General features: G+C 40.8%; 1 protein-coding gene across 2 annotated transcripts in view; it reads left to right on the top strand.

Moving 5' to 3' along the window:
• Window positions 1-23,197, top strand: part of LOC119744793 (adhesion G-protein coupled receptor V1-like) — a 109,921-nt gene that overhangs the window by 45,450 nt on the left and 41,274 nt on the right. For both annotated transcript variants that reach the window (XM_038220930.1, XM_038220929.1), the window contains exons 31-53: window positions 187-315; window positions 1,032-1,150; window positions 2,284-2,465; window positions 2,959-3,292; window positions 4,240-4,392; window positions 5,126-5,351; window positions 5,988-6,107; window positions 6,346-6,531; window positions 7,638-7,777; window positions 8,923-9,202; window positions 10,704-10,864; window positions 11,204-11,294; window positions 13,030-13,114; window positions 14,697-14,835; window positions 15,082-15,223; window positions 16,076-16,332; window positions 16,983-17,158; window positions 18,228-18,352; window positions 19,288-19,499; window positions 20,134-20,280; window positions 21,000-21,268; window positions 21,800-21,933; window positions 22,651-23,026. In XM_038220930.1, coding sequence (XP_038076858.1) covers window positions 187-315; window positions 1,032-1,150; window positions 2,284-2,465; window positions 2,959-3,292; window positions 4,240-4,392; window positions 5,126-5,351; window positions 5,988-6,107; window positions 6,346-6,531; window positions 7,638-7,777; window positions 8,923-9,202; window positions 10,704-10,864; window positions 11,204-11,294; window positions 13,030-13,114; window positions 14,697-14,835; window positions 15,082-15,223; window positions 16,076-16,332; window positions 16,983-17,158; window positions 18,228-18,352; window positions 19,288-19,499; window positions 20,134-20,280; window positions 21,000-21,268; window positions 21,800-21,933; window positions 22,651-23,026 — 4,183 coding nt within the window. The remainder of the gene's footprint in view (window positions 1-186; window positions 316-1,031; window positions 1,151-2,283; window positions 2,466-2,958; window positions 3,293-4,239; window positions 4,393-5,125; window positions 5,352-5,987; window positions 6,108-6,345; window positions 6,532-7,637; window positions 7,778-8,922; window positions 9,203-10,703; window positions 10,865-11,203; window positions 11,295-13,029; window positions 13,115-14,696; window positions 14,836-15,081; window positions 15,224-16,075; window positions 16,333-16,982; window positions 17,159-18,227; window positions 18,353-19,287; window positions 19,500-20,133; window positions 20,281-20,999; window positions 21,269-21,799; window positions 21,934-22,650; window positions 23,027-23,197) is intronic.

Genomic DNA, 23,197 nt, shown 5'->3' with positions numbered 1-23,197 from the left:
AAGCACCCTTCTTTATGCATTCTTCGTGTAATGCAATTTGGTTCAGGCGGTGTGTCCTGCACTTGGCACTTGCATGAGTGGTTCCAAAGTGCCGCCTATTTTTCACATAGAGTGCATAGATACCTTGAAACTTTGAGGCTATTGAAATGCCCTTGATAAATTTGGCTATATATTTTTTTGTTATAGGCTTTGGATTCACCAACGTGCAAGCCAACGAGCCAGAGGAGGGCAACTCTCGTCAGCTGAGTCTCAGCGTCATACGTAACGGAGGTGACATAGGCGTGGTGGCTGTCATCTGGGAGGCACGGATCAATGGTCAGTTGTGTAGCTCATTCACAGTGTCCTAGCTAAAGTACTCCTAATTCTATCACAAGTCAATCAGTCATTCAGTCCTAAGTCCAGTTATAAGCTTTTTAAATGAACTGGGACAAAGGAATTCCATTGTTCTTGTGCATTCCCTGTTATGCATGACTGGACTTGTGATTGGACTTGTGATTTACTTGTGACTATACTTGTGATGCAGTTTTGCAATCATTCATAAGTACAGTGACTATTACACTGCTTCTTCATTAAAAAAATAATTCATCAGATTATAATTGAGTTGACTTATAGTGGAATTCGGCGACCAGAATTAGAAGCTTTTACTGCGGTGGTGTCACGCTCACGCGCATGCTTCTTAAAGATGAGGTGCACGCACATTTTGGTATTCCTATTGGTCGAAGGAGCCCGGAGTGCGTGCGTACTACCTGAGCGCGACTCACGTGAGCATTTTCCACCGCAGAAAATGGCTGCTGCCGGATTTGTCTACATGTTTACTGACATGACAGCTTACTTCCTTACCAATGGAGCATTCTGGATTTTGCAACAAGGCCCATTGGTTTGTGTACGTTTGTCTCAGTGCTTATGATTGAGTTCGACTGAGCTACTTCGTCACCTGACCAGTCACCTGACCAAAGGTTGTTATCTTATCAGTTTGATTGACAGACGGAAAGAATTAATTAACATCCCGTGTACCGGTATGTCCTTTGTAGGAGTGCTAGCAATGGATGATGTCTTCCCAACCGGAGGAACTCTGTACTTTCTCTCCTTTGACGTCAGCCAATCATTCACCCTGGATATTCTGCCAGACGACATCCCCGAAGAACGAGAGGTGGGATTATTAACCAAAGTTGTCATTATTAATGACCTAACTACTTTGCAAAGGTGGAATTTTAAGCTAAAATATCCTGAATAGCAAAGAGGGCTATCGATTAAACATAGAACTGCAATACAATAAATTAGCACATAGGAGAGTTTAATTACAATTTGAAAATTTTTGATGAAATCTATAAATCATGTATGGGGTGTCACAGGAAATACATATAATGACCAAGGACAGCCAAATGTTGGTTTTGAATTCATTTTTTCTAGGAATAATTACAGGAGAAAACATTTTTTTAAATAATGTTTTGTAATATTGTTCCGATCTGTGACTTTTGGTGAAATTTTTCTCATGAGGGAGATTAAAAACTGAACACTTAGCTTTCACCAAATTAACTTCCATATAACTGTATGCTGAGAACTGTCCATGAGCTTGCAGGGGGAAAACCCACAAGCTTGCTTTGGTGGGACTCGAACCCACAATCTCTTGCGTACTAGTGTAGATGTCAATACTGCTTTTCAAAAGGTCTCCCCACCAAATGCCCTAATTGCCCAAGGTAAGACAGGACTAACTCAAGTTAAAGGTATAGTCCATCATTTGTTATTTGTGCATTTTGTTCGTTTGAAGCAACAAAAGTGCTCAAAATCTCAAACTGACCTGATGAAGTTTCAGCTCAGCTTCAGCTGTATATTTCGAGAAAAACAACATTCTAGGATCTCGATTTCAAATCAAAAGTTGCTGAATCATGTTTTGAATTGGGCCTGAATTCAGCGTCCAAGACACGTTCTCACTAGCCGATTGCAGCTACGCGATGTCGGGCACTGATCCAACGAATTATAGCAACTGCGCGCGCGTTTGCATCGTGCCAACGCTTGTGCCCGCTTCGCTGAAAAAAACAAAACGAACTACTAACACATATTTCCAACAGTGCTTCTTAAGACACACCATTGGAAAGGCCTTCTTTCGTTGATTTCTTCAAAAAGACAGCTTGATAGAAAGAATAATTTCACAGGGAGTTTACTATTTACTTTTTCATTCAAGTATGTTTTTCAACAATAATAACTCCAGTTACTTTTTGGATAGCCGCAAATGATGGACTCTGGCTTTAATCTGTGTGCTTTGTGTTTTTTCTTCATTTGCAGACTGTTATCCTGACCCTAGTCAATGCCACAGGGGGCGGAGTTATCGGCAACCCCCCTACAGCAACCATCTCAATCGAAGCCAATGATAACCCACATGGTATCGTGGAGTTCACCTTGGCTAATAACATCGTCCAGGAAGTCGAGGGAGGAGACACGGTAGCTAGCATCATGGTGACAAGGAGGTATTCATTTCGCTATTATATTACTGTAAAGTTTCTCTATTTTTACCCAAATTAAACATGTCCCATTGTTAAAGGAGTGGACACCATTTGGTGAAAAAAAATGTATTGATGCCTACTCAAGGAATTACAATACAATAAATCTGAAGTAGGTTGGTGGCCATTACCTTTAAATTGCCACTTTTCTGGCAATAAGAAAAAAGTAAATCATTTTGAATTAAAAAAAATTCGGCCCGCGTTGTAAAATACCTACTTCACAAATGTTGAATTATTTGTAGCTGGATAACAATTCAGGGGGATATTTCACTGCATAAGAAGTGCAAAAGCAGCCCAAATAAAACGCTTTTTTTCTGCAGACACCCTTAAAAAAAACCCTGAAAATTGAAATTAGTTTTAGAGAATAGTGCATTTATCTGCATGTACTTTCGGTCTAACTGCATTTTTGTGGGTATCCACAACACCTTTCTTCACGTGTTGTACTCTTTTCCTTAATCAGTGCCGGCACGTTCGGTGACCTCCAAGTGACCTTTGACACCAGACCCCTGGACCTCGTCCAGGAGGTCACCCAGAACGGCGAGACGGCCATGGACTACTACCAGCTGCCAATCACAGGCAGCCAGATGGGTGTCTCCATGACGACCATCGACGTGACGGGCCAATCAAATCCGCTCCTGGCTTGCGCCCAGGAGTGCTTGCGAGAGAGGGCGTGTGGGTCCTTCACCTACCGGATCTTCAGCGGAGACGCCATGTGTCTGTGGACTGTCTCCACGGCGACGGACAACGTGGACGCCACCTCTGGATTCCGACTCTTTGTGAAGGATTTAGTGAAGGTAGTTTTAGAACAATTGTTCTTTCCTTTTTCCTGTACAGTACTTGATTCAGGTTTTAATTCAGTGCAGATATGTGATCCAAATCACATTTGACAATGCAGCAAACTAACTTCAGTGCCTGCAAATTAAATTGAATTGCCATTCACTCAATCTCATTTCTCACACCTTTCCTACATTCTGTTCCTGCGTTTGGGCAAAAACTACAAGTTTTAGCAAAACAATTTTGCATTAACATATATGAGGCAGCCTATTTTAATTTTTAATTCCCATAAATGAATACATTTTTGAGTAGAAATTTTTCATTATTTAATGTTTCAAAAACAATACAAATCATTTCCTACTCTAATTTCAATCTGTAACTGATGGAATGTAACTGTCATACCTGTTATACTCTGACAGCAAGGTAGAAATCTCAGTGTAACATTGTCTGGTCTTAAAGTTAGTTTTGGGGTGACAGGGGTGGCAAGTGCGTAAAGTGCTTGCCTCTCACCAATGTGGCCCGGGTTCGATTCCCGGCTTGGCCCGTATGTGAGTAGAGTTGTTTGTGGAATCTCTCCTGTGCCACAAGGGTTTTCCCCTGGGCTCTCCAGTTTTTCTCCGTCCTCAAAAATCAACACTTTCGATGTGGCTGTGCACTGTGGTCATACATGGGTCGTATGGCAGCAGCCTGAGGTGGCTTTACAAACCTTCGGCTCAGCCATGTTGTAGCCGCATCCCTCGCATTTCAGCTTTTCAGCTGCAAGTAAGGATGATTAGCCCCCAGTTATTATTATTAATAAGTTAAGTTAGTCTGCCCATTTAGATGTCATTTGTAAGGTTGCGTAGATTTCTTGATTTGATTTTTACCCTCTACTACTCATTTGCATTGGGGATCCTGTGGTATTAAGGATTGTAGTGTCGGAGCTTTGAGAAAAAGTTTAAACTTGTACCGTTTTCATTTTTCTTAGGCCCAGGCTCTGTACGACAGTCAGGCGGTGCCAGGACTGGACTACATTCCCATCAACAGTGGCTCAGTCAGGATACCAGACGGCATGGCTTCTGGCTATCTGAACGTGACCATTCGGGACGATGCCACACCTGAGAGGGACGAGATCTTCAATGTAAGTTCAAAGGTTACAAGGTCAAATGTCATTTCCACCATTGCCTACAATTCCCTGTGTTGAGAGTATATCATTAGCATTGAAGTCTTCACATTGATGATACTTTGCTGTGGCATTACGTAATATTTCAAATCTGGATGGCATGACCAATTTTTGTCTTGATTAAGCACAAACCCAAAGTTTATTAACAGAGGATACACAGTAGTAATAGTTCTCAATTGTCCATCATCCCTCCGTCTCTTACGCCATTGAGAGGGTACTTGTGCACGCAGTCTATATTGAGAAAGAGAGGAGTTTTTGAGGTTAAGGATATCCACGCTATATTTCGTGTGTCACTCCCCAAAACATATTTGCTTCTAAATTGCAATTTTTCAAGCAATACAAAAGCTATGTACTTTTGAATGAGACAACAACCAAAAAGGCCCAGACATGTATATTGTTGTGGAATAATTACTTAAGAATTATATCATTATTTACGGCTCAACAGTAAGTACAGCTCTTGTAGGTTAGACTGGCTCCCACCTCCCTATCGGAAACCAGTCCAATCGCAGGGCGGATCTCTTTATGCACAAAAGCAAATCATATTGAAAGCCTTATTTCAGTCGGTTTCAGACACTTAAAATCTGTAAAAAGTAGTTTTTATTAAAAGAAAACTATTTAGATGAAAAGTGTCGATTATTATAGACAATGACACCTTTAAACATCAGTCAATCTTGTCCGTGATACCACACAGATGCGTCTGGCCAGCGTCACCTTGGTAGGCCCCACCCCACAGCCCAACAACCTCCCCACCCTGGGGACGCAGAGAGAGACCCGCGTCACCATCGCCAGCAACGACGACGCCAACGGAGTGTGGCGTATCTATAGCAACAGTCCCGAGGCAGTGAATGGCCAGCTGGTCCTGGTGACTGAGACGGAGGGGGTCAGCGTGAGCGTGGAGCTCGTCGTGGAACGCCAAGGTCAGTCAAAGGGGGAGTGGTGAAAACTGACTGGACATGATGCATTTCAAGGCATATAGGATCATTTGCATTTATCCCAAAAGTAACCTACCGAACTATTATCAAAAAGCTTACCTGGATTAAAGATGGAACTGGCACTAAACATCCAGTGAAATTGTTCTGTCTGTCTTGCTGTCATTTAAAAGAAATCAAGAAATGTAGGTGATTTCCAATGATCTTTAAATTGACTGTTTTTTTTTTAATAAAGAGTGCTATGGACATAATCCTGTCTTTTGTGATTAAAAGGTTGTGCTTTTTTTTCACCAAAATATATAATATCCACTGAGCTGAAACTTCAACAAGTTAGGTTTTGAACATTCTTTTGTGGATTTTTAATGGTGTTATTATAAGAAATTAACAAAATGCATGAAAAGCAAGCATGGGAGCACAAAGAATGCAGAACACGCACAACTTATATACAAGTTATTTTAATTTTTTTGAAGAATGTGAACATACCTGTAGTGTGTGGACATAACTGTAGTGTGGCAGTGGCATTGTAGTATTTGTGTAATATCTCTCTCTCCGTCATCATTTATGGGATATACGCACAGAGTCTTAACATTGACATATTTCTCTTTACATATCAATTTACACCAGGTGGCAGTATTGGTGATGTGAGTGTGTCGTGGCAGGCAGTTGCAGGCACAGCTACCGAGGGTGATGACTACAGTGCTAGCGGTGGCACACTCAACTTTGCTTCTGGTCAAACTAGACAAGGTAATTTGATCTCTTTCCTTTCAATTCATTCTCTTTTTTTCCATTTTTTCCTCCCCAATTTTTTTAAAGAAACTGTTCATTGATCTTACCTTTACTTTTACTTGTCCTGGTGTGGAATTAATCATGCTGTGTGGGTTGGATATTAAATTTGTCTTTTGCCAGATTTGTCATTTGCACGGTGCTAACTCAACAACGGCTCATTTTCATTTCATTTCTTCATTGTCTTTGCTTATCACAGTTATCAACATCGGTATCAGGGACGATATGATTCCTGAGATTGACGAAACCTTTTCCGTTGAGCTGTACAACCCGACTGGGGGAAGCGAACTCGGTTTGAACGGTCGAGTGGACGTTCGTATCCTGGCAAACGATTACGTGGCTGGCATTCTGAAACTGTCCACGCTGTCGTACATCGTCAGAGAAGGTGAGTTGAAGAGATTGAAGGTTCATGGGGAAAGGTGGATTGGTTGACCTATTTAGCCATTCAGCAACGATATGACATTTTCAACACCTGAGTTGCGTGTAAACATCATATCCCACATCACAGCAGTCAGCAATTGTTTTGTTATATATATCTGCCAATAAGTCAAAAAGATAAATGGTTGTAACCTACTGTGTGAGAAATAATTTAAAACCACTGCGATGTAACCTTTGATAACTGAAAGTTTTGATGTCCTGTCGGACATGAGACTGAATGGTTGATGTTGCAGTTTTCATTGCGCAAAGCTAGCACCCTGGCGGGTTCCATGCGCGCACTCAGTGCACGCAATGAACGCAGTGCGAGATCACTGATCTCCACGTAAAAATGGATATAAGTGTGTGCCATGCATTTTTATAGAACAGGTTACTTTTCAGAACCTAACAAATTCAAAAATGAGATTTGTCGCATGGTGCTACTGTAAACTAATTTCACCATGCAGACCTTCCAATCTTAGCTAAACTATTCAGTGTATATGCAGTGCCAACACATTTCCACAGGCATTGATAGAATTGAGGGGGGGGGGTAGGCAAAAATCATTGGGCTTTCTCAACTGTGCTCTGTGTTCATTGGTGGAAAAGTTTTCAATCCTTTCTGTATTGTTGTAGGCAAAAGCATAATAAGCCGTGTTCGAAATGGGCTTCCATGCTTGCGGCTATGTCTGTTGTCAGCGAACCCTGAAAAGTTCTCAGTGTCAGAGACCTAGACAATAGCTTTTGATCAAATTAGGTTTTGCCCTTCACCGACGTATAAACACTGTATACTCAGTGTGTTACCTCCTGAGTGAAAGTTGGAAAGCAGGAGGTCGTGGGTTCAAGTCCCACCCGAGTTGAATTTTTCCAACTTTCACTCTGGAGGTAACACACTGAGTATACAGTGTGTATACGTCGATGAAGGGCACAAATCTAATTTGATTTACATCACCCAGACGCAAAATTCCATCTTATGAATAGCTTTTGACAAAGGATTCAACCACAGCCTTATTTTGAATTCATATCTTGTCTTTGAGTGCTGAACTGATCGTCAAACATGCACTCTTCCTTTTTTTTCAGGTGAGGGATTTAACGTGACTGTAGAGAGATCGTCACCAGGCCTGGGCCAAGTGACAGTTGACTGGACAATCAGTGGCGTGAATGGTCAAGTGCCTACACAAAGCTTCCAGCAGACTAACGGATCGCTAGCCTTTGCACCTGTGAGTGGAATAGATCAATAGACTATCAGTTAAGCCCTGCCCAATGATCACAGCCATAATTTATGTCCAACAAAACATGCGTGCACTTGCATATTACATGCATGGCTATAACATGCAGTGTGGCATTGGGGAGGCACATGTGTTATTGCCCCATGTGTGTAGTGCGGGGACTAATTGATTAGTCTATTGTAGCTAGTTGATGGCATCCAAGTATCTCTATCTTTGATATGTGTGGTCATTCTTGCCTGCTTGGTTGAACATGTAGAGTGTGGCATTGTGTTGTTGCCCCATGTGTGTAGTGGGTGGGGCCTAATTGATTAGTTTATTATTGCTAGTTCGTGGCATCCCACTATCTCTGTCTTTGATGTGTGCGGTCATTCTTGCTATTAAATGCCAGCAACTTACTTGCATTCTTGCATATTCAAAACCTAATATGTAATCAAAAAGCAGCATTTGTAAATCAAGTGTATTCAAATTAACATTTCTATAGTCAAAATAAGCTTATTTTATATCATTTACATTCAATGCTTCGTATTTACAGGCACCTTATTTGTATAATATACATTCAAATTAACACTGTTTTTATTCTGAAAGGGAGCATATGTGACCTGTTCTGTCAAAATTAGACTTTTCTGGGCATGAGGTCAAAAATGATATTTTTGCATATTGTTAAAATATGTTCTTTTTCCTTTTAATAGGTGGTTTAATTTTTGAAACCTGTAATTCCTGGGAAGAGTTATGCTGTTTTGAAGTTCATTGTGTCGAAAAGTAGAAAATACAGAAAATGGCCTCGAACGTCACAAAACAGTAATTTCTTTAACTGATATACCTTAACAAATCATCAAAAATACTATATTTAGAGTTCAAATTAGGGTTTCAAACTTTTATAATATATTTAAGGCATGTTCAGGATTACAAATATGCAAAAATTTCAATTTTTGGCCCTATCTCAATTTCAACCTCTGCCCAGAAGCGTCTGCTTTTGACAGAACAGGTCACATATATGCATTCAAATCACCTTGTTTTATATCCAAAGTACTATTAGTTGTACATAATGCATATTCAAATTGACTGTTTTGTTTCCTGAAAGGGAAGTTCAATTTGTATATCATGTATATTCAAATGAATCTGCTACATATTCATAGGGTCAACTCCTTGAGGCCATCTTGCTCTCGGTCCTCTCCGACGACACCCCTGAAGTAAATGAAGAGTTCCAGGTGACCCTAAGCAACGTGCAAACCATGGGCATATCTCTGACGGGGGCCGCCACCCTAGATCCTCAGGGGTCCACCGCTAGCGTCACCATACAGGCCAGCGACGAGCCACACGGTGTATTCAGCTTTGCCCAGGGGTCAGAGGTCGTGATGGTTGCCGAGGGCAACACTACAGTGCAGCTGTTTGTGGACAGGAAATTTGGATCCATTGGTAAAAATACTTGCTTCAGATTACTTTTAAATTGAGGAGCACTTAGAGTTAAACACATATTGAAAAAAGTTAAACGGGGTTCCCACGGCCTGGAAAAAAACTTGGAAAGTCATGGAATTTTATTTTCAATTTCCAGGCCTGGAAAAGTCATGGAAATTTGTAAAAATGACAAAAGTCATAGATAAGTCAAGGAATTTTATTTTCAATTTCCAGGTCTGGAAAAGTCATGGAAACTTGTAAAAATGACAAAAGTTATAGAAAAGTCATGGAATTTTATTTTCAATTTCCAGGTCTGGAAAAGTCATGGAAATTTGTAAAAATGACAAAAGTCATAGAAAAGTCATGGAATTTTATTTTCAATTTCCAGGTCTGGAAAAGTCATGGAAACTTGTAAAAATGACAAAAGTCATTGAAAAGTCATGGAATTTTATTTTCAATTTCCAGGTCTGGAAAAGTCATGGAAATTTGTAAAAATGACAAAAGTCATAGAAAAGTCAAGGAATTTTATTTTCAATTTCCAGGTCTGGAAAAGTCATGGAAATTTGTAAAAATGACAAAAGTCATAGATAAGTCAAGGAATTTTATTTTCAATTTCCAGGTCTGGAAAAGTCATGGAAACTTGTAAAAATGACAAAAGTCATAGAAAAGTCATGGAATTTATTTTCAATTTCCAGGTCTGGAAAAGTCATGGAAACTTGTAAAAATGACAAAAGTCAAAGAAAAGTCATGGAATTTTGTGGGGACCAATTTTTTTTTTTAAATTGTATACTTTGTAATATTCAGAGTTTAGCATCGGAAAGCTGATTTTTATACCTGACAAAATGTGACAAATGTCCATGATACAAACATTTTGATTTCAAAGTGGTCATGGATTGACTCATAATTTGGTCATGGAAAAGTCATGGAAAAAGTCATGGATTTTCATTGTCATAAAGGTGCAGGAACCCTGTTAAAATGAGTCCGTTTTCTTGTTCAGTCCTTTATAAGGCTCATATTTTTCTTTGGAGGTAAGGCCATCAGTATTAACACACACGTCTACGTCTATCAAAGTGAATTCAGCCACTTCCATAGGCGCATGTGTTAATTGCTGAATCTAGCCACATACTCGGATGCATCCTACATTTACTCGAAGGAGTAGGTGTCTAATTCTATAAAATGTTGTAATTTGCCCTGTGGGCAATCATGAAAGGAAAAAGTTTTTGATCAAAGAACCTAAGGTTACCTACATAATATGATCTAGCTATGGAAACAAATCTGAACTAGTACAGTGTCATTGTGTGAGCACGGTGCTACCTAAGTAAGGAAAGAATACAAAATTAAACAAGCAGGAACTCGATATTGAACCTCGAGGTACCCCATAAAACCTTGGTAAACCTCGTAAACCCTCGAGGCTCGAGGTAAACCTCGAGTTGCCACCTGTTTAATTTCACTTTTTCCCCTAATTGCTTTGAACTTAAGTCATTGAGTCTCTAATTTTTGTGGTTTATTCCTACGGTCACAGGTCGAGTGCGTGTGTTCTACGAAGCCAAGGAGGGTTCCCTGGACCCATCATTGCCTGCCTTGAACCTGGCCCAGGACGGCCTGGATTTTATCGGCGGACCAAACTACCTGGACTTTGAAGAGGGTCAGAGCGTGGGTGAAATAACCGTCCCTATTAATGAGGTAATTAGGAACAATTTGTGACCAATCCCAATTTAAATGTGTCAAGTTTTTGCCAGAGCTACTTGTGAATAATATGCCTTTTTACCAATTTTTTTTTACAATGGAAAATGAATGGAGAGAGTTTTACCCTAATTATATCGTAACTTGGTAAAATGTTGCAATAAGTGCTGTGTTAACAAAGAGGAGCAGAGTATGTTCCCTAATGGCTGGCCAGTAGCATTTGTATTTGCACTTTATGCAATATGAGCTTGGCAGTAGAAACAAGGCACTGTTTGCTGTAGTTTTTCTTACTACTGCATTGCTCCTTGTTGATATGAGTGCTTTTTCCTTTATCCTCAGGATGACATCCCAGAGCTTAATGAGGTGTTTCTGGTCAACTTGACCGCTGTGCAGATTCTTGATCCGGCTACAGACACTCCCCCAAGACTAGGTATGTCTGTCAACTGTTTGTAAGGATATACAATGAAGACAGTCTTAACACATATTTGGTAGCACTTCGTAATGTTGCCAATGCTTTTTACCAATGCGAGTGATTTACCAAAGAGAGCTGCAGTTGGAGATGCAAATCAAGCTTTTATAAGATGGAATTTTGCGTCGGGGTGATATAAATCAAATTAGGTTTTGCCCTTCACCGACGTTTTTTAAACACTGTATACTCAGTGTGTTACCTCCCGAGTGAAAGTTGGAAAAAAAAATCACTCGGGTGGGACTCGAACCCATGACCTCCTGCTTTCTAGTGCAGATGTCTTACCACTCGACCACCGAGCTAACGGGATCGGTTGGCCGGTTCGAATCTGATGTACATAGCAGCGGGTACCGCATAAACTATTATAAGATGGAATTTTGTGTCGGGGTGATATAAATCAAATTAGGTTTTGCCCTTCACCGACGTTTTTTTAAACACTGTATACTCAGTGTGTTACACACTGAGTATACAGTGTTTAAAAAACGTCGGTGAAGGGCAAAACCTAATTTAAATCAAGCTTTACTAAGTAACGTGGAGAAACGTCAACAACTGTGTGTAGGCATCGCCAAACAGGATGCATTGTACACTAGGCACCAAGTACTTGGAAGTGATTACAAGTTACTGGATGTTAGGGGTGTGCATAGGAACCGAGTACCCGAACGCTGATGTCAGGAACCGGTTCCAGATTATGGGATCGGGTACCCGTAACCAACTTTACACACTACTTAAGTAACTTTTTAGACAGTGAAAAAGAAAATTTTGAATGTCATTTTTGGGGAATGTTCAAATGGAAAACTGGGCTACAGATTTCATGTTTATGTGCATTTTAACGCACGACAAAAGACGCTCGCGAAAGTTGCAGTTTACACTATAAGGCTATAAAGCCCTTCAGATAACTGCTGGGATTTAAAGGGAATATACATCATTTGCTTTTGCTGTAATTTTCAGAAATGGATGGAATTGGGGGGTTGGAAATATATAGCAAATATAGTTACACTGACTTTTTTGAGGTTTTGGGTTCAAAAATGCTATAAAAACCAAGAAAAACAATCATTTTCCTGTAGTCTGGTTCCCTGACTCCATATAAGAAGAAACAGAGCAGTTTACATACATTGGGGAATTGTAAGGTCAGGGAATCAGTCTAGCTGGCTCGTACCCGTTCATAGGTTTGTAATCGATTGCAAACAAGTGTGATGGTCAATTGGGGCCAGTATTTGAAAAAAACCCAGTTTTTTCCAACGCTGATCGGCCGATCAGCGTTGGAAATTGATACAAAAATACCAGTTTTCTTGAAAATGACAGTATACCAGGTGCCATGATTTTACAGGATGCTTTACACTCTCATTCACTAACAGTCCAGCAAGGTATTTCAAAATGATTTGGTAGTTTTATTTTTTGATGTTTGCAAATGTTGTATTTTCCCTTTAAGTTTTGGAGTTGGGTTTCTTTTACGGGTATCTGGGTACCCGTGTTTTACTTCTCAATTCACATCACTACTGGATGTACTTGGTAGTGCCCTGTATTGTGTAAACTCATCAATAAATGTGCAAAGGGGTAAAGCTCATCTGCAAAGATTATATCTAACTTTTTATATGATTTTAGAATTAACTTTTCAACCTGACAATTAAGTTTTTTAGTCTAAACGTTTCCTCATCTCAATCTTTAACAGACATTTTCTTTATTTTTCCTTTGGCTGTAGATTCCTCAGGAACACTGTCCCAGGTCACCATTGAGGCCAATGATGGTACACAGGGGGTGGTTCTGTTCTCTGGTATCACCGGCAGGTAAGTTAAGCCATGTCTGGTTTGAGTGGCTACGGCTAGCAGTATCGCATGTGTCTATGGGAAGTGACTTTGACAGCTTCCATAGGCTCATGTACAGTTGCCGGCCTAAGCCAAGAAGTCTGTTCAAGGCCTTATACTGAGTGTACAAGTGCAATAGAGTGCTACTATGGATTCTCTGCACAATGCATTCTGTGCAGGATACTTAAATGTAATGCCACTGTATGTCAGATGCTCACTCAAAGATGCTACAGGTCCAGCACTTAAAGAGGTTGTGGAATGCTCGAAGACATTTCTGTCATTTTTCGGGTTTAAGTAGCCTAAGGTGTGATGAAATAAAAACGACTATTGTTTCTGTCATAAAATGAGTACAAAAGGTACTTTTGAGAGCTGCTTTTGAAGTCCTGTTATGCCTGTTTCGACCCGAACGTGCAATTTGTGTAAAAGTCGTCGTTGCGGGCAGCAAACAAAACACAGTAAATCGTGACGTAATAAACAGGACTCCCGATGCAGAGTAGCATATACGAGTCCTGTTTATTACGTCACGATTTACTGTGTTTTGTTTGCTGCCCGCAACGACGACTTTTACACAAATTGCACGTTCGGGTCGAAACAGGACCTGAAAAATAGCTCTCAAGAGTACCTTTTGTACTCATTTCATGACAGAAACAATAGTCGTTTTTATTTCATCACACCTTAGGCTACATATACCCAAAAAATGACGGAAATGTCTTCGAGCATTCCACAACCTCTTTATACAATAAAGTTAGTCTTGTGTACTTCACATTGTATGCGTGTAACCAGTGAGCCCACACAATGAAACCTACACACAAAGCTAACACAAGTGGTCAAGATGGGCCATCTACTTTTCACGCACGGAGTCCGAAAACTGTATCAAATATGCCCTTGTTGCTACAACAATTGCCATAGCGAAAGGCATTGTGCATTGAATGCTGTAAATCACCTTGCCAGTCCCATAAAATTGTAGTTATTGCCACAAAAGCACCATTACACTGAACATTTGGTTCTGGACTGTGCATTAAGTGTACAAGACTTTTTATCACCATTTTTGCCAAATGCCAGTGGTCAACTTGTGCATGCCCCCATGTTTGTTACAGCGCTGTACACATTCAGTTGAAAATCAATGGGGAACATGGTGCTTGTGTTCTTGGGCAAGACAATTTACTACATCTGCCTCTCTCCACCTGGGAGCATAAATGGGTACCTGTGAAGGTAGAGACCAGAATGCGTTGATCTCGAGCTGCTGGGCTAAAAAAATGGTCTCAAGACCTGATGAACAGGGGTAATAATTGTGAAGCGCTTTGAGACCTTTGGTATAAAGTGCTATACAAGCACCACATTATTATTGTTATCATTATTAACCCTTTATTTACTATAACCCGAAACTGCCCTGCGTATTATTCACAGTAGCGCCCGAAACTGCCCTTGCAGTCTGTGAATGGACACAATGTAATACAATGTAGTACATGTGCTAATGGGTTACAATCTGAACATATCCTTGGAATTTGATGGATCGTTCTGAGACATTTGGTGATTTTGTTTTTATCTATGTGTTTTGTTCCAGCCTGGATACCATTGAAGCTGAAAGGACCCTACAGCTGACCGTGTCTAGAGACCGAGGTACCTACGGTGCAGTCACAGTCTTTGTCTATAGCCAGCCTGTCGATGCCAGGAAGGGCTCTGACTATAGCTTCAGTGATCAGGTTTGTTTAGTTTGGATTTTTGATTGATTTTTAACTTGAGACTGATGCATGACTTACTGTGTTGTAGTCCTCTGTCTGCAGCTTGGAACATTTTGCCATTTATTCTCACTTATTTATTGCTTCTACATGTGAAAGGAAAATCACATTGAAGTTCAAAAAATATTGAATGAAATCGTTTTCCTGCATATTCTTTGTGCCTTTCTTGTTAACTTTCAAATGCCATAAACTACTTGTGATACTACCCAGGTGCTAAGCTTTGGAGATGGAGAGACAACCAGAACCATCAATGTTGCCATATTTGACGATGACATCGCAGAAGCCGACGAAACCTTTGAACTGATCCTGAACAACCCAACGGGAGGATTGCAACTTGGAGACCCGGCTAAAGGTTGCATTTTCTGCCCTTTTTTCCTTTTGATTGAACGCACACTAGTCGACGATAGTTGGACTAGTATAGTTGACTATTGAGGACCAGCCTACCACGGCTGGTCGCGCTGGTTGGTTATCAATAGCAAGTTTTCATAGCATAGTGCAGAGGGGACCAACTATTGTGTAAATAAACAGAAACATCAAATATTGAAAGTGTGCGACTGCCATTTTCTCACAGTCGTTGACATCAAAATAGGTTGACTAGAGTCGTTCGCAATTTAACTTCAGTGCCTATGTGCTAGACGCATCACAAACCAACCACTAGTTAGCCATTGGTCCTTGATCGAACTTATTCTTGGTGGAGCAGTTACATTAAGTGCCCTGATGTTAGTTAATGCACCCTCAGGTGTTCCTGCATTGGCAGCAGAGTGTTTATCCAAATCATCAAGAAGCTATGATGTTCTTGTCCGTGAGCAAGACACTTGACTGCAATCGCTTATGGTCATAAAGCACATCAGGGTTTGTGGGTTCATGTTTAGCTAATGTAGAGGTTTCAGGAGCGTCTAGGGACTAGTGTTGCACCCTCAACAGTTTTAGTGAGGAGAGTGGGTATTCCAAACTTTCAAGAAGCCGTTTTGCTTTTGTCTTCCAGCAAGACACTTGACTGCAATTGTGTCTCTCCATAAAAGCATATCAGGGGGTGTGGGTGGGTGTGTTTTATAGCTCCATGTTTAGATCAAGTTGAGGTTTCAGGAGCTTTTGGGAACTTGTGCCTTTACTTGTTAACACACTTCATACATTTTACCAGTTTTTACATTTTAACTGTAAGAGTTTGAGAGTTGGGATTACTTTTTGTAATTTGTCTTTCCAGTAACCATCAGGATCCTGGCCAGCGATGACGCCTTTGGCATCATCAACTTTGCGAGTCCGTTGACGGTCACCATCCAGGAGCCCTCTGATACGGACACGTCCAACAGCGTGGCCCAGCTGACGCTCGTCCGCAGTCGAGGGACATTTGGCGACGTGCAGGTCCCATTTGCCGTGGTAGACCACAGCGGGTCACGAGGGGTCATTGACCTGACCCCGGTGGACGGGTTTGTCACAATCGCTGCTGGGGAGAGCACAGGGGTGAGCTGAAATTAAATCCTAACTTTTCCATAGTGGCTGCTTTTTGCCTTTTAAAATTTTTTAGGTTGGGCTAAGAAATCGTGTCGCAGGTTTAAATCCTGCTCCAGTAAATCTCTGGTTTTTTTTCTGTTTTTTAAAACCCTGTAAGTCTTTTCACAGTAAAGTAGAGTCATTACTTATTCAGCATTTCCTTGCTACAAAATCAATTTACATATTCTGTTTGTCTGGTGTTTTTTTTAATATTTCGTGCTTTTTGCCCTTCACCAACGTATCACTCGGTGGGGACTCGAACTCACGACTTCCTATTACTGCAGACATCTTACATCAACCTGATGCAAAGTCTATCTCATGAATGGTGTGGTTTTGGGGTGTTTTTGTTTTTGTTTTTGCAAGAGCACTGCTCTGACTAATATCCTCATACGCTTTCAAAACTGTGTGCAAAGTGTGTCCTTAGAAGATACTTCTAAATGGAACTTTTCTAAACTTGGACCACATAGCATAGAAGTTAAGTTTCTGAAGCAGATTAATATTGTTCAGGAGTCCTCCAAATGCCTGAAATCTTCTGAAGTCGCAGCTGGAAACAAATCCCAAGTTTCACAAACCTCCCTTATTCCTATTTTTCTTGTTTTTTTGGTTGACTGTTGTGTCAGGTTCTTCATATCTCAGCCACAGCGGACGATATCCCGGAGCTGGAGGAGCGATTTCAGGTGCTTCTGGCCACGCCCCAGGGCGGAGCCATGCTAGGGGACAGCAACAATGCTACAATCATCATTCAAAGAAATGATGCTCCGTACGGCAGCATGCAGGTCTTCCCTACAGGATCCAGGTAAATTGAAGAGAAAGTGCGAGCGTCAACCATGTCTGCATCAAAATTAATTGGCTACGGCTTGCAATTCGGGCGATTCACAATGCAGTGCGCCACCAAGAGTTTGCCATGGAGAGTCAACTTTTCAAGTTTACGGTCGACAAAATATGGCCCATTTGAATGAGTGTCAGTAGACACTTGAGCTAATTTGTTATAGATTGGGGCATAGCGTTCTGCTGCCTTACCAAAAATCACCATATTGATAAAAAGAAAAGAAAAGGGCAAACATATCCTCGAATCATACACTTACGAAACCACGACCGGAAAAAAATAAACAACTTCAAATGTCCCGCGCTGCGAATTTGTCGACTATCTCCCACAATGCATTGGGAAAAATGAAGTGGCAAACTATTGGTGGCGCTCTGCATTGTGAATCGCCCGAATTACATATGCACCTGTGGAAACGGCTGAAGACGCTTCCCATAGACACTTGTGTTACTGTCAAGCCATAGTCAAGTTATCTTGACATGGTCATGGTTTTGAGTTCATATTTCCCTCCGTTCTTCATTATAATTCAAGACTACTGAGAACCAGCAAGGCAACCCTGCCACAAGGTCTGCTTTTAAATCCAAATTATTGTTAAGCATCCTTTGCTCAAAACACATTTAATTTTTTATGTGTTTTTTTTTAAATCATTTCAATTACAACAAAATAGAGACTTGCTCTGGCATTTTCAAGTGCTGGACCATTCAATGTTGAGGATGACAAATATTTAGAACAAAAAAAAATTTACAACAAAATAAAATAGTTTCATTTACCAGAAGGGGTCACAGTTCAAATTCCAATCGGATTTGGATGTGAATATTTAAATTTTGAGTCAAAGGCTCAAGTATCAGTCGAGTGTCAAGTCATGTAGGTCTCATCCAGTGTGATTCATGAGTCAAACACCACTCTTCCAACCCCAACAAAACTCTTATCAGTCCAGCAGGTAAAGTTTTGAGTTGAGTCAGACGGCTATCCAAGTCACAAGTCTTTGGACTTTAATTCCTACAAATGTAAAACGTCATTTGCTCCTCTTCTCTCCCTGCAGACAAGCCAGCTTGGATGTGGAGGAAGAGAACGGCACCGTCTACTTCACTGTGGAGAGGTCAGGGGGTCACATCGGAACCATCACGGTAGACTGGCAAGCTGTACCAGATACTGCAACAGCTCAAGGTATGGCCGTGATTCAGATAGAGTTATCTGTGATGACGAAGTTTGTACACAACATCTCACTGGTGAAAGTGAGAATGAGTGCTGATGTACTAGAAACACTGGCATCTTGTCTGTAGTATGGTCTCCATGTACAAGTAAACCCCTCAATGGTCAGAAATAGGGGAGAGATTTGTTAGGATTTTTCTTGATTTCAGCATGAAAAAAAAATCCCTTTTGATATCTAGAATTTGTGAGATTTTACCTTAAAGGAATCTCTTCCCTTATTATATAAAACAAAAGAAAGGGGTATTTTAAGGGATGCCTTTAGCCTAATTCAAACATATATCATTGACCCTATGTTGCTCTGGAGCCATACGTGACACCCCCCCCCCAACCCTGTGCCCATTATTTTTTGGATTTTTCATTCCCCCCAAGCTCAGTTCTGACGTAGAGAGTAATAGGCAGAACATTTTAATGTATTGCTGCCTTGTGCATGGTGCTCATGCAAAGACGGGTTTGTGCACATTTAGATGAACATTAGTTGTGCATATTTTGCCTCATTTCAAAGATGAGAACAATTTATTTTTTTTGTCTGAAACTGTTGAATTTATTTCTGTATGACCTCTATCTCTAAGGTTCTGATCATATGAAGATTGTCAGATGTTTGCATAGCAGGTTTGTAGAAAAAAAGTGCGGTTGTCTTTTCAAGTTATTAGCAAACAAGACAAAAGAAACAAAAATGATGTGTACATGTTATCTACAAAAATTAAAATGTGACAAAAATGGACTTTGGTCTATTGTGCTCTTTACTGGAAGATCAACATCATCAACTTTCAGGATTGTTTTAAGGGGAAAATTAAACAAGCAGTAACTTGAGGTTGAACCCAGAGATACCCCATAAAACCCTGTAAACACAGAATGCTTGATTTATCATAATTTGTTTTCTCTTCAAACAGCGGGTGAAGTCCTAGCCCTAGCCACTGTCCAGAGAATCGCCAGCCAGGCCATTCGCAGCTGGTGCTCCTACAGCGTCGGTCAAGACGTCTATCTGGTGCTGGTCAGTGGAGCGGAGACTGGTCAGTTGTCCAGCCAGATTGGTAGCGATGGGTCATCGCCGGGGGCGACATCCTTGCTGTACCGATGGCAGGGGGAGTTTGTTCCTGTACAGGTAGGGTTATGTTTTCCAACAACATTTGTTCAAATTTGCCTGATGTAACATTTGATCAGATAAGAACCAGCTAGTTCTTCCCAAGCAAGCCCGGTGGTGGAGTGGTTAAGACATGTGCTTTAGTAAGCAGGAGGCCACGGGTTCAAGCCCCACTTGCTGCAATATAATCAGATTTGAAACAGCCAGCAGACCCTAGCAAGATGGGTGATGGAGTGATTAAGACGTTTACGCCAATAAGCACATTTGTAAAAGGCTGAACTCGTTTTTTATAATTTGTTCTTCTTAATTTCAACATACACAAGATTTTGGGCCATGTTACAATTGAAGGAGGCTTGGTTAAGATAAAGAAATGTTTTAGCAGCCTGAACTTACTTTGGCAAGGTTACAATATTTGGAGACTTGATTGTCAAAACTATCATTAAACATTCGGAAATGTCCTGAAATCTCAACAACAAATACTGAGTAATATTCACAAATGAACTGAATAATATTCACAAATGAACTGAATATTTTTTATTAATAGAGTAAAACTAAAAAAAGCAAAAGGATACATTGTTTGAAAATTCTGGTATCTTTATCAATTTTTATTTGAGAATCATATACTGTAAATCAAAGTTCTTGTTTGTGCCAACAGAGCATTGAAACTGACGGCGGTGTGGCCTGTACTTCCTATGACATCCAAGGCACGACGTATCTAGTGATTGCCAATCATGGTAGTACAGGGCGGTACGAGACCATGTCCAGAATCTACAGAGTCAATCAGGATGGGACGCTCTATGTGGTATGTAGTTCAGGATCATTGGTATATAGTTGACTGATACAGGACACACCTTGAACTTGAATGGACCGATCCACTAGACCCCGCCCACTGCGCACCTGTGGCAGATTTCACGAAACTTTATGCAATGGCATGAGTCCACTTGCGCCACAATTTATTGTGCAAGCTGCGTAACATTTCACGATGTGCAACATTTCAGTTATGACAATTTCACCAAAGTTTCATAGTGCGTAAGTCCGCAACGTGCGCAGCAAATTATGGGGTACCTTGCGCAGTCATTTTAGGTGACATAACTTGTGGCTTAGCACCTGAAAATGACCTATTTTGCCAGCAAATCTTGAGTGTCGTGGAGCCTGTTATTGCACAACTTATTGAGATTGATACAAGACACTCACAGCTGTGTGTTTGAAGTAAAATAATTTCTATCCTACTCGTGAAGACTTTTTAGAACGGAACACTCGACACAGTTTAAAAAAACTTGTTGAATTTAAAATCAATTTTCTACTTTATTTTCATTTCAATATTGAAGTGATCATTTTGGTGTTGCTTCATTCCACTTTTCCACACACAAAAAATAAGTAAGTTGTGTATAGTGCTGAAATTAATGTCTTCAGGTTTTCAAGGGGCAGTGAGTATCTATGAAGTAAAAAAAAACTAAAAGGGTTAGTGATGTGCTTTACTCAAAGTTTTAAACTAATTTGGACATTTTGCTGTCTCCCCAGATGCAAGACGTGGCCACCAAGGGTGCAACCGACGCCACGTTCTTCACCATCGGCTCAGACGTTTTCCTGATGCTAGCCAACGGACTGACCAATGCCCAGCTGACCGTCACGGAGTCCACGGTCCTGCTATGGACCGGCGTGCAGTTTGTGGCAGTTAGTAGCCTGGCCACCACGGGGGCAGCCGGAGTGGAGGCACTCAGCATTAATGGGGACCAGTATCTGGCCGTGGCTAACTCTTACGATTCTGGCCAGGCTAGCTATGAGATTAAGTGAGTGCATCTTGGAAATTACCTAATCATATGCCACATGTTGCATTGTGTGCCATCCATAGAGTGAAATGATTACACATGCACACTTACTGAGACTGCACCAAAATTGATATGGAATGGATTATGTCAAGAGCTTGAAATTAACTTGATAAATTTTGCTTTGACTTTTGTTTGCCCTTTTGGTGTTTGAAATATGAACGTTTGAATTATTGAATTTTGAAACAAAAAAGTGCAAAAAGTAAGCTTTGAAAAGGTAAATTGTCATTTGTGCAGAACCATATGTTTGAAGTAGAATAAATTTGGTCGGAATGTGTGCCCAGATTTCTCTTGGCCAAATCACAATAAAGTAAAACAGAAATCAAAATTGAAGGAAATTTACTTGTATGGAATGTTTTTCAGCCTTGCCATTTTTAACAGCCAACTGTGTGGAAGGCATGGTTTTATTTCATCAGAAAAATTCACTTGATTATTTGAAATAACTTGTCCTGTAAAATATAAAACATGTTTCAATTGGCACTGACTATTTTGCAGGTCTGTGGTGTATAAGTGGGAGAGCGGCTCTTTTACTGAGTACCAACAACTAGACACACTGGGAGCTGTGGATGTCGAGTCTTTCAGCGTCGGTACAGCGATGTATCTTGTATTTGCCAACAGCCAAAACAATGGTAGGAGCCTGTGATGTCTGTCATCATTCTATTTGACCCATCCTGCCTGTCGGTCCGACAGAGCGCATTGACCAATGAGATCACAGCTTTTGGTCAGGTGACCACGATAGCTCAGTCAGACTTGGTTGCAATCCGTTCTGAGAAGTGTACACAAACCAATGGTGGTTGGGAACTTGGGCCAAATCCAGGAACATCAGTGAGAGGTCGCGAGGGCTTCTGTTTGAGTTCCGAGCTTTAGGAAATGGACAACATTTTGCAAACATTCAAAAACGGAAAGTGCAAAAATATTGTGAAGTTTCCTACTTGATTGTAAGCGAATAATAGGATGAAGCGTCCTGTGAAAGCGCTAGGCCTAGTTTGCTGTCATTTTCAAGAAAAGCGGAACTATTATCATTTGTGATGCGATCAAGCTAAATGAGTCGTTTTGCGAGAACTTTCATTTGGAGATTCAGGCCAAAATAGGGCCACTTCATCACATCACTTCACATCACTTGGTGTTCCAAATTCCATCATTTTTGAATTAAAGATGGTACCAGCATGGGGTTTTCAAAGCAGTAATGCTGAGATTGTGATATTTTCAAATCTGTAAAAGAATAAAGACCAGGGTCGACAAACGACTCATTTAGCATGATCGCATCACATTTGCTTGCAATGGGTAGGACCTAACGATCATGAGAGAAAAAAAAACCTTCCTGTTATATTGTTTTATATTCACAGAAGGCGCATCAAATGTTGACTCGTACGTCTACCGCTGGAACCCCTCCACGTCCCTGTTTGTCATCCACCAGACCATCCCCACCCAGGGGGCCCAGTCTGTCACCACATTCCTCACCAGTAGCGGCACCACCTATCTGGCCATCGCCAATGCGGCGGGGGACTCTGTAGTCATGGAATGGGAGCCTTTCTCAGCCATGTTCATGGACAGTCTGTCGTTGGCTCCTGCCTACGACGTCGTGCCATTCACTGTCACCGATTACGCTGGCCGTGACTTGGTGATGCTTGCATCAGCAAATTTTGGTGATGGGGTGTCTGTGTTGGACTCCATGATCTTACAGATCGCTGGGGTCACTGAATCATCAGATTTCATTCCAAGGTACGGGCTTATTTTCCTTAAACTTGCTCTCGATGCTTTTTTCAAGTTTTACCCCCAAAACGTTTTCTTTTTAATTGCTATTTTACTAGCAAACATTCAAATGAGACATCAAGCATAAAATGTTGCCTACGTTATGGAATATTGGCTTAACAAAGTTTGAATTATTTGCAG

Source organism: Patiria miniata, unplaced genomic scaffold (genome assembly GCF_015706575.1).
Source record: "Patiria miniata isolate m_02_andy unplaced genomic scaffold, ASM1570657v1 HiC_scaffold_7, whole genome shotgun sequence".
Classification (NCBI taxonomy): Eukaryota; Metazoa; Echinodermata; class Asteroidea; order Valvatida; family Asterinidae; genus Patiria; species Patiria miniata.
Note: the sequence above shows the minus strand (reverse complement) of the source record. Positions and strands in the feature narration are given on the sequence as shown.